The sequence below is a fragment of the Patagioenas fasciata genome, chromosome 1 (genome assembly GCF_037038585.1).
Source record: "Patagioenas fasciata isolate bPatFas1 chromosome 1, bPatFas1.hap1, whole genome shotgun sequence".
Taxonomy (NCBI): Eukaryota; Metazoa; Chordata; class Aves; order Columbiformes; family Columbidae; genus Patagioenas; species Patagioenas fasciata.
The window spans coordinates 96,900,910-96,912,261 of NC_092520.1; the positions used below are offsets into that span (position 1 = coordinate 96,900,910).

The following is an 11,352-nucleotide window of genomic DNA, read 5'->3' on the forward strand; positions in this document are numbered from 1 at the left end:
CACCTCCAGGGATGGTGATTCCACCACTTCCCTAGGCAGCCTGTTCCAGTGCCTAACAAGCCTTTCCATGAAGAAATTACTCCCTTATGAGGAAAGGCTGAAGGAGCTGGGTCTCTTTAGCTTGGAGGAGACTGAGAGGTGACCTCATTAATGTTTAAAAATATGTAAAGGGTGAGTGTCACGAGAATGGACCCAGGCTCTTCTCGATGACAACCAATGATAGGACAAGTGGTAACAGGTACAAACTGGAACACAGGAGGTTCCACTTGAATGGAAGAGGAAACTTCTTCACAGTGAGGGTGCCAGAACACTGGAACAGGCTACCCATTAAGGTTGTGGTCTCCTTCTCTGGAGACATTCAAAACCCACCTGGACACATTCCTGTGTAACCTCATCTAGGTGCTCCTGCTCCGGCAGGGGGATTGAACTAGATGATCTTTCAAGGTCCCTTCTAATCCCTGACATTCTGTGATTCTGTAAGGTCTGATCTAAACCTTCTCTGGTACAACTTGAGGCCATTTCCTCTTGTCCTGTCACTTGCTACTTGGGAGAAGAGACCAACACCCTCCATGCTACAACCTCCTTTCAGGTAGTTGTAGACACCAATAAGGTCTCCCCTCAGCCTCCTTTTCTCCAGCCAAAATAGCCTCAGTTCCTTTAGCTGCTCCTCATCAGACTTGTGCTCCAGACCCCTCACCAGCTTTGTTGCCTCCTCTGAACTCTCTCCAGCACCTCAATGTCTTTCCTGTAGCGAGGGGCTCAAAACTGAACACAGAATTCTAGGTGCAGCCTCACCAGTGCTGAGTACAGGGTGACGATCGCTGCCCTAGTCCTGCTGGCCACACTACTCCTGACACAAGCCAGGATGCTGTTGGCCCCCTCGGCCACCTGGGCACACCGCTGGCTCACACGAGTGCCCGAAACACACACACCTGCCCCCGCTTCCTGAAAGGGGAGGAGCCTCGCCGCTTAGGCCCCACCCACCGGGAGGTCCCGGAGCCACCCCCATCTCCGCGCAGCACCGCCTCGGGCTCACGTTAAGATGGCGGCTTCCTCGGTGGTTGGCTGCGGCCGGGCGGCCACCCGCAAGGTAAGGGGCTGGCAGGAGCTCCTCTGGGCCGCACGTCTCCTCCGCGCGGTTGCTCAGCTCCTCTCGAGGGCACCGGTCACCTCCTTTCCACCCGGGCCCGTTGCGCAGGTGCCCGCCGCCTCGCCGGAGGGCACCTGCGCAACGGGTCCGGGGGTGGAAGTGCGCATGCGCCGTCTGCTCCTCAGAGGGATGGGGGGCGGGCATGGATTCCCCTTGGGGTTCCCCATGTCACTTTTGTCCCGTTCTGTTCACTTTTTATTACATGGTGCCTTGCAGGTGTTGCGACTGGAAGTCCGGGGTCTGCGAGGGCCGGCTCCGTCGGCCGCGCTCTGCACCAGACCCGTGGGCTCCGGGACGGCGCCGCCGGCAACGAGTAAGACGTTTGTTTCGTCGTGGGGTGTAAATAAATTTTAACGGGTGTTTCAGTGAGGACGGCCCCCTTTTCTGGTGCCCAGGCAGCAAGGTAGCTTAGCATCCTCCCCTACAGCCTCTGGAGGTTTCTGTGCCCAGTGGTGATGCCCAGACCGTGGAAGTTTATCTGCCCGTCAGACTAGGGAGTGCCCATCTGCAGTTAAGGTCTCTTCTGTTGTTTTTAAGTAGGCAAGAAGACCTTAGGAATACTCAAGGCCACGTCTCTAAACAGCCGGTATGCAAGCCAAGAAAGTGGAAGGTCATCATGTAGACAGAGATTTCTGTTCAAACCTACTGTGTAGTAAGAAAAAAACTCTAAGATTTGGTAGGAATGGGTCTTTGTAGTTTATATTCGTAGGCTATGCTACAGGGTTGATGCTTCTTTCCGGTTTACCTTCACCTGAGTATTAGTTGGTGTGGTGCTTGACCAGGCTTAAGGAGAGCTATCATTACATTTGTCTTAATATAAAGCAGCTTTGTAAGTTGCCTGAAATTTGATGTAAATTATTGTAGCATGTTACTGTTTTTAATGAGGTGCAAAATCTGGTTTTGAACTTCAGATGTTCCCCCTTACCTTTTGAAATGTTTGGATTATGAGGGTCAAAAAACATCCAATTTTGTAGAAAGAAAGACTTGCAAGATCTGAATATCTACTCCCCACAACAGTGTTGAGAAACTGCAAAAAACTACCACAGCCCTGCTGTGTTAAATTTAGTTATAATGCCCTGTAGGTTTGGAAACAAGGTGGTACATGGACCTGGGTTTAAATGCTGCAGTGCATTTGACATTTGGAAGTATTTGAACTGATTCTGGCCCTGACCAAAGTCAAAACATGAATACAGGGGATATTTTGTGCAAAATGCTGTTTGTAAAAGGGGCCTCACTCATTCACTGAGTAGGATTCCCATCGTGGATTAGAGATACAGATGCTTAAGCAGCAAAGCTCCATGGGACCATGTGTAGGAGCGATCAGACTTGTTGACACTGTGGAAAAGATCACTGAAGGAGTAGTTCCGGCTTCTAATGTTAGCTTCTTAAATGCCAAGACAATTAAAAGCTTGTTGTTCCTTTAAGAAAGCCTTTTCTGTAAGCTTGATTGAACAGCAAATCACTTTTAATTATTTTTTTTACGCACTATTTTAAGTGTGTTTGAGATGTACTTCAGCATCATTTTCTGGATTCATTGTCCTGCAGCTCTGATTTCAGAAGGTGTCAGGAGACTTTATAGGCCACCTCTTTCAGCCAGCTGCTTCCCTTGTAAATGGTTAAGGTTAGGTAAGGTATATAGGATGCAGCTGTCTTTTTCAGATTTTAGCTGGAACAGGGTGTGCAAATTTTTTTTGCTTTGATAAGAAGGTCATTTTACCTATCAAGTCAATGATGGGGAATAGACATGTAATTTCTGCATGCTACCTTTTGGAGCACAGACATGTTTTAAACATGTTCAAATAATGGTACTGATGTTACAAGCATCAGTGAAAATGCATCTGGCAATAATACTCTTGTTACTGATTTGGATGTGTTGTTCTTTTTGGCAAAATGATGCAAATACAGATTAAGTGGTACAAAGTTTGAAGAACCGTAATTAAAGTGTTTGTACTACTTGTATTAGGCTTTATGATTAAAAGCTGAAACACATACCTTTTCACATATTCAAATATGACTGTTTAAAGTATTTTTCCAGTAACACGTACTGTAAATGGTCAAGTTGGATGTTACCTGCCTTCTTGGTTTCTTATGATGTCCTAGCATTAATACTTCTTCAACATTAGCTCAGCTTTCACTTGTCTGTAATCCCTTTGGTCATTCTTGTGTTAGTTTGACCTTCCTGTACACTTCTTTGAAGAACTTTTCAACCCTGAGTGAGGTTTCCTCACAGGCTAGTTTCTATAGGCTGCTGTTTGGCTGTGTCAGTCTGTGCAGGGAGTCAGGCTTCTTTCGAAGGTGGCTGCTCATTCTTCCGCTTCCCCCTGCTCTCCCTCCCCACACCGCACCTTCTGGCAGAGAGAAGTATGTGTCAGAAATTATTCGAAAGCATTATCTGTATACTGAACTGATATTTTTTAAATTTGTACTTATGTTAAAAATTCTGAATTTTTTTCTTAAATACTTTGCTTTTTATGTATCTACCTCTTCTGTGATGTTTTCATTTGGACATTGCTAAAGACTTACTTCTATTCATAACTAATTATAGTAACTCCTTGGATCATACAAAGTATTTCCATAAAATATTATCAAGGGGGAAAACTGCAGCTAATTTATGTTCTTGTAAAGTAGATCTGGGTTTCCAAACTGTGCAGATAAATCTGCACAGTAGAGTGGAAATTGTTGAATTACACTGCTGGTTGGAAGTAGTGCAACTCATAATGGAGTTGGCTTTGCTGTAGCAAATTTCTGTGGGAATGTATCTTCTTAATGTGCTTCCAGTCCTCCTTGTCCTCCTGTTTTCTGTAACCACAACAGCATTCACTGTTGATCAGCTTCTTGAAGATACCATTGGCACAAACATCCAAGGGGTATTTGGTGCTTTCTGAAAGAACCTGAAGGTTGCTGCTTTCTCTTCGCTCCTTGTCTGAAGAATTTAGCGTAATGAAAGTATCCATGAGGGGAGAAGAAATAAAGGCAGGCTAACATGAAGCATTAAGAGATCTTCTAACATTTTTTTTGCAAAGAGGTCTCAAACCAAAAACAGGAAGTGGAGACAGTGAAGACTGGAGGAGATAAGATAATGTTAAACTGTGTTAGACAGTTCAGTTGGTAGGTCACATGGACACATACTTTTCATGTATGGCCTGAGGTATCTCTTATTCTGCTACTTTGTCTCTTAGGAGTCCTCCCTTTCTGCTGCTTTAGAGATAACTAATGCAAGAGGCTGGCTATTGCTATGTCTGTTTACTGTGTCTTCTGCTTTGCTGGCTTGTTCATAGACAAATATTATCTTTGTTGCAGCATATTTGAAGAGCTCGGCTAACAAGCTATCTTAATGTTCATCTGAGATAGGAAGATGTCTGTAAACCATTTTCAGTGATGCAGAATTGAAGCGCAGAGAAAAACAACTTTTGCAAGGAGGCTGGCCAAGCAAGGAGCAAAAGGCATTATCTCATGAGTTTCAGGATTGCAGCAGCGAAAACTGTTAAGTGCTAACTAGAACTCCAGTTTCTTAAAATGTCTTAAAACTTTGTTTCACAATGCCTGTATTTAGTATAATAACTTCTTTCAGTTTGCTTTTTGTACCATATTATCTCAGAAAGTTAAATTTTATGACTAAGATCACTAACTAACAGCAGTGTTGGATATAATGATGATAATCCTCTTTATGCCGTTTCCTAGATGTAGTGGGACCACAGGGACGCACCAAGCTGCTAGCCATCAAGGCACCAGCTGAATTTCCTAAAATGTTGTCTTCTAGCTCTCTCTTAGCATCTGCAGACAAAGGTGAGAGCATATCTAGTCCTAACCTCAAGGAAGCTTCAAAACCTTCTGCTGAAGACATGAGGATGTTCATGTCAAGAAAAACTGTGGTTGCATTTCCTCAGCGAGTAGTTGTTTCTTCTGTCAAGGAGGAAAATCTCACTACAGCTGCAACAGAAGGAGGCCTGAGGAAAGAGTTAGTTGAGGAAGAAACTTCATCTTCTTCTAGCTCAGATTCAGATTCTAGCTCAGATTCTGAGGAAGAAAATGATGGTTCAGAATTTGCCATTAAAACCAAAGTTGAGTTTCCTAGGCGAGATTCCATCTTTTCTGAAAACATAGCAGTAAAGGTATCTATGGTAGCAAAAGAGAACTTGTCCCAGAAATCCCGCAAAGAATATGTAACTAAGAAGAAGCTGCGCAAAACAGAAACTGATGTGTCTCCTACGAAGCAGGTCACGTTTCCTAAAACAGCAGTCAGCCGTGAAATGTCAAAATCCGAAGCAAGAGACCCCAAAGTAAAATCAACACCAAAAAAGGCAAGTCAGCAGAAGCTGGTCTTAGAACCAGACGTGGTTGAAAGCCAGGACCTGAGCAGTGTCACTCATAAATCTGATTATTTGGATAAAACGTCCGTTGGAACCCAAGTAGCAGCTATTCAGCTGAAAGCTTCATCAGTGACTCAGAAAGACAAAAACCAAAAACTCGTATCCAGAGGAGAAGAAAAAAAGGTGAAGAAGGCACAGGAATCAGAAGTAGTATCTGCTCATAAACTAGAAGAAGAGACTTCTCCAAGCACAATGTTGGTGACGGGCACAACAGCAAAGGAGGAGACCATTCAGGAAGCAGGAGTCCAGACTGGAGAAGGAAGCACAATAGAGGGTACAACTTTAAATTGTTTGAACTGTATTGATTCATCTGGGCTAGGGTTTAACTTTTTTAAAGGGTTTCCAAATATTTTCTGTTCATGATTCTCTGATGTTTATACTGAAGCTGACTGCGTAGCAGTCATTTTCTGGAACATAAATTCTTGTTCCTTACTTAATTGTTATAAGCGCTCAGTAACGCTCAGGTTCCAGTTATGCTGTGAAAGGAATCAGAAACGGGTATTGATTCTGAGATTGATAGGCTGTGAGTCATGTTGAAGTAGCACAGAGTTGACCTTATAACCCAGTTTTTATACTGAGTTGGAGAGGAAACAGTGATATGTTTTAGGAAAATTGCATTGTGCTTCATATAATCATCTCTCCAGCTACACTTCCATATCTAATGTACTCTTATTTACTACCAGTCCTGTTAACTTCCCTACTGATCTCATTCTGTATATTTCAATAGCAAATGCCCCTCTGTCCTCATCTGTGGTGGCTTACCATTCTTGCCTTTCAACTTAGGCAGCATACCATCCTTAAGGCCCCACTTCTGGTTGCTGCTTTGAATTCAAGAACTTGCCTGTTTGAAAGTAAAAGCGGCATAATCATAAAGCTGCTTGGATATCATCCTTCAGGTGATATCCTTGCAGGAAAGGCCCTGGGGGTCCAGGTGAACAGCAAGTTGAACATGAACCAGCAATGTCCCCTTGTGGCAAAGACCACCAGTGGTATCCTGGGCTGCACTAGGAGTGTTTCAAGCAGGCTGAGGGAGATGTTTCTTCCCTGATGAGATGCATCTGGAGTGCTGTGTTCAGTTCTGGGCTCCCCAGTACAAGAGAGACATGAAGCTACTGGAGAGGGTTGAGTAAAGGGCCGCAAAGATGATGAAGGGACTGGAATATCTTTCCTGTGAGGAAAGTCTAAGAGAACTCGGCCTTTTCAGTCCAGAGAAGAGAAGGCTCCGGGAAATATCATCAATGTATGTAAATACCTGAAGGGAGAGTTCCAAGACAACAGAGATAAGACTCTTTCCAGTGGTACCCAGTGACAGGACAAGAGGCAGTGGGTACAAACTGAAACGCAGGGTTTTTCCTGAACATCGAGAAACACTTTACTATGAGAGTGATGGAGATTTGGCAAAGGTTGCCTGGAGAGGTGGTGGAGTCTCCATCCATGGAAACATTCAGAAGCTGTGTGGACACGATCGTGGGAAGCCTGCTATATTTGACACTGCTTGAGTATTTGGGGTTCAACCAGATGACCTCCAGAGGTGTCTTCTCACCTCAACCATTCTGTGAAGTGTCTAACCAGGTTGAGTGACACCTAATTGCTTTTGCACATTGGTTTCCAGGATACAGTACTGCCTTCTGTTTTAAGGGGTTAGTTGGATCATAATTTGATCTGCTTTAAGAGTTGGTGGCTAAGGTTACCTTCTTACCTGACTGCAACTGAAATGCTAACATGCAGCACTGTTTGTAAGTGACATTTTGATTTGCTTGTTCCTCCTTAATAGTCATCAGCAGAAGCTTGCTTTAGGAAAAAAAAAAAAAAAAGGCTATCTTTATTTATTGATAGATGATGCTTTTCTCTCCATTCACCCACAGTGGAGCTCTAGATGCCTAAGTATTACTTTTTTTCCACATTGAAGATGATAGGAAGACTCAAAAAATGAGTTCAGTTAACTTGAAGTATGAGAGGGATGAGTTGGTCTTAAAATGTGCTGATTCAAGGTAAGGATTATGACACACTGAAGATCTATGAAGTAGCCTCCTCTACTCAGGATAAAGTTAAGCCCACGACACAAACTTTTCCTGCAGATCTGTATTGATGGGGTAATAATACCACTGTGCCTCGGACCCATCACCATCATAACCACACCAGCAAACCCCTTGTGGGTAGGACCTGGCTTAGCTGAAAATGGCACTTCTGCTGTTGAGCTTCTGTGATTCTGGGAAGGTGGTTAAGGCTATGACAGTGGGAAAGCTGTTGTAGGGTATGTGCTAGAGGACTCTGCTGCAGTGGCTGTAGGAAAGGTGGGGGTTAGTACAGGCAAGTTCACACCCTTTTACTGCTGGTGAAATGTCTTTGTGTGCCAGGGGGTAGCAGAGTCAAGCTTGGCTGCACCATGTTCAAGGGCATCACTGTTATGTCCAGGTGCATTTTGTTCTCTCTTTCTTTTGAGGCCTTGAGAGCAGCTACTACTTTTCCATGTTTAATGTTCACAGTTAATGATACCTTCTGTAACCTGTATTTCTGTCTTGTTGCTGTGTTCTGTTGTTCATCTGCAAACTGCAGCAGGTGCACTGAAGATGTAAAAGTGATTTTTCCCATTACAAACCTGGATGTTAAGGTGATGTCATCCGCTTTGTGGAGAAGGCATGCTAAGCAGTCAGCAAAAACTGCTAACTATAACTGCTAAGTAAATAGCAAAATATTAGCACGGTAACTCAGATATATACCTCTGATTCATTTAGGAAGAGCATCCTGTGAAATCCTTGTTCTTTAAGAGAGAAAGCATAGATGAGGGCTGAAGTATGGGGAGGATGAACTCGGGGATAAATTTTTTCCTTTGAGAAGTCAAGTACAGTGTATTCGGGCAGGAAAAATGAGATGCCATCTGCTTTTCTTCCTGAGCATCTGTCTCTTAATTCAGAACAACTGTCTCTTGCAGGTTGAATGTACACTTGCCTACGCTTGCCTGTTCTTTGGGCTATTTGCAGCAAAGACCGCATCATCTGGCATTTATATCTGTAGTGTTATTTCCTCTGCACTGTCTCAGTGGGAACTGAGCAGTAGGCACAGGGATATTTCCTTTCATAGGCTGTGTGTGCTGTTTTGCTGAAACCACGGCTTAATGCATTGTGCTTTATAAGCAAGTCTTGCTAAACGTTGTGGATACATGCTCTTGAACTGATAACATTACATTGCAATAATTGTCATAATAAAGGGAAATTCTGGTGTTCAGTTGCTTGAGTTCTTGTATTTTTATTGTAGACAGTTGTATTGCAAAAATAAGCTTAATACAATCTAACCTAAAACACTGCATATGCATTTATATTATGAAGCTTTTCACCAGATTATGCTTATGTCTGTCTTATTATTAAAACTCCGGGTATATGATAATAAATTAATATTGGGAGTAAAGTTTTTATTTCTTGCAATTTCCTTGGTTGTAAAATCAGCCTGTAGCAGGAGCCTTTTATGTAAATGGTACTGCCCGAATTTGCATAATATTCTAAAAGTGTACGAATTAATGTTGGCTTTAAAGTGGAATAAGGAGTTCTGAATAATTTTATTAGGTTATTCTTTCAGTAAGAAGAGCTGATACAAAGTTCAGATTATATTTAGAAGAAAGGAAATTTGCATCAAGGCTCTTGATATATTACTGTTGAGTATAACCACATTTGAAATTAAACTGTGGATATCTCAATAATTCCATCAGTTCTCCCCATGGAAAAAAACAATTTGTAAAGTAGTTCTAATAGCTGTATATCATGGTCTGACATGAAGATATATCATTTGTACTGCTTCTTTGCCTCTCCTGGCTTGCTAAGAATGTCACCTACTGTTCTGGCTGCAGTGAAAACCAAGGCAACTGTGAAAAAGACAGGAATATGTCTTCAAAATACAAATGAAATGTTCTGCCCTAGCCACCCCCAGCATTAGGTGGTAGTTTGGATTTTAAAACCTGTGATACATTAGATGACTTGTACTGATTCCTGTTCCCCTACTGCATACTAATGTGCTGCTTTAGGACCAGACAAGGTACCAGTAGAACTTAGTAAACCTAACCTTGTATTATAGCTGCTTTTTTTTTTTTTTTTTTTTTTTTTTTTTTGTTAACGTTGGCTGGATGAGGGATCTAGCAATATATGAAGGCTGACTCGGTAATTAAGAATATTGTCCTCTGGTGTGGCATCCTTATAGTCACCAGTTACTGTTTGTTTTTACAGAGACCCCAGCAGCTGCTGAGCCTGCTCCGGAAGAATTCGATAATTCTACCTACAAGAACCTTCAGCATCACGAATATAACATTTATACCTTTGCTGATTCTGTTGTGGGTCTTTCAAAATTCAGACAGCCTCAGCCATCTTCTGGAAGACCATCACCAAGGCACTGAAAGAACCACATTTAAAACAAATGCCCAGGCAGAATGATAAATTGTTCTATTTTAGCAATGTATTATAAATCAGATAATAAATAAATGCATGATAACTTATGTTGGTGCTTTTGAACACTTCTTATTCTTGGAGTCCCTTACTTCTTGACCTTTATGAAGGAGATGCAAAATAATCAGCATTGAGTAAAAGCAGCTTTTCTGCTTCTCAGTATATATTTTTTGGTGTAAAAAAGTGTCTCCAAAATTTGAAACTGAGCATTCTTTCAGTACCATGTCAAAGACTATAATGGCCCTTGTGCATGTGCCTGTTCTATGTGTGGCATGATTTTAATAGGTATTGTTACCATTGTAATGCAGCAGACTGTTCTCCTTGCACAGGAACATGTTCCCAGCTCTGAAGAGGTTATGTATACTCTGGATTTGAAGTTAAAATCATTGGCTGGAAACAGCCTAAGAAGTATTTTTCTCCTGTGGAAAGAGTGTATGTTTTGTGTTAGTAGAGGAATGTAAGTTTATGTTAATGTGTTTGAAACATCTCAAAATCTCTGCTGTTGTAAAGGGAGAACATACAACTTTATTTAATTTTCTGTTGGGGGTTCTAGCATCCAGGTTCTGCAGTAATTGAAGTAACTTTAAGAGAATCTCAGTGGGCAGTTCCTAATGAGCTATATAACATTGATTTAACTCTGAGAAAGTGTGTATTTCTATGGGTAGAATCATTTGCATGTAATTTTTAAATGTGATGAAAATAGCATTATGGTAAAATCAGCTCCTGGTACTAATTGTTCAGTGGGACTATGTTTCAGTTCCCACTTTTTTTTTTTTTCCCTCCACAGTAAAAGTAAAGATTGCTGTCCAGCTTCAGTCTTGCTCTTCAAAAAATGTGAGAAGTGAGGCATTTCTCAATGTATGTTATCAGCAGTCACAGTTGGTCTCAGTAAATTCTGTATTTCCATCCTATTAGTAACAGTCTTCTGCCCTCTGGGAAAACTGCCTTGATGATCACCAGCTGTTGGGGGTTTAGTTCCATTTTGGCTTCTTGTTCATTTTGGGGTTTTTGGAGTTAATTGGTCTTTGAGCAGTTGTACTTGCAATAGCTCCAGCATTTTCCATCACCTGTCTGTATTCTTTCAAGCAACAGAATATGCAAGATCAAAGGGAAAACAGAGTTGGCTTTAGGAGTCTATCTGGGTATTGGATGCAAATCCCTGGGTGCAATTAGCAGAACAGATATTTTATACTCTAACTTGGCAAAAATGTGGTAGGAAGGATCAAGAGGCCTACATCAATCTGCTGTGTAGAATTTTAAGTCAGAGACCTCTGGCAAGCAATTTTATTATCCTGTAAAAACTAAAAAGCATATTACTGACTCTTAACTATGAAACTTAAAAATCAGCAAATGTATAAATCCACATGCTTAGGAATAAAAAGCAGAAAGTCACTTTGAGACA

At 41.9% G+C, this 11,352-nt stretch overlaps 1 protein-coding gene across 3 annotated transcripts; it reads left to right on the forward strand.

Moving 5' to 3' along the window:
• The first annotated feature begins 984 nt into the window (after positions 1–984).
• Positions 985–10,000, forward strand: NDUFV3 (NADH:ubiquinone oxidoreductase subunit V3). Of its 3 annotated transcripts, XM_065861044.2 has the most exons (4): positions 985–1,090; positions 1,367–1,463; positions 4,832–5,794; positions 9,735–10,000. In XM_065861044.2, exons 1-4 carry the CDS (start codon positions 1,043–1,045, stop codon positions 9,899–9,901), a joined length of 1,275 nt encoding a protein of 424 aa, XP_065717116.1. In that variant the 5' UTR covers positions 985–1,042; the 3' UTR covers positions 9,902–10,000. The 3 variants fall into 3 exon arrangements, with proteins under 3 accessions (XP_065717116.1, XP_065717134.1, XP_065717125.1); XM_065861062.2 differs by lacking the exon at positions 4,832–5,794; XM_065861053.2 differs by lacking the exons at positions 985–1,090; positions 1,367–1,463 and adding an exon at positions 4,488–4,633.
• The last annotated feature ends 1,352 nt before the right edge of the window (positions 10,001–11,352 follow it).

What these genes read in the sequence shown, in the direction of transcription:
- NDUFV3 (XM_065861044.2), top strand. Translation starts at nt 1,043, where the DNA reads ATGGCGGCTTCCTCGGTGGTTGGCTGCGGCCGGGCGGCCACCCGCAAG. An exon ending in GCCGGGCGGCCACCCGCAAG is followed by an intron (nt 1,091 to 1,366) that starts GTAAGGGGCTGG and finishes GGTGCCTTGCAG; the next exon opens with GTGTTGCGACTGGAAGTCCG. An exon ending in GACGGCGCCGCCGGCAACGA is followed by an intron (nt 1,464 to 4,831) that starts GTAAGACGTTTG and finishes GCCGTTTCCTAG; the next exon opens with ATGTAGTGGGACCACAGGGA.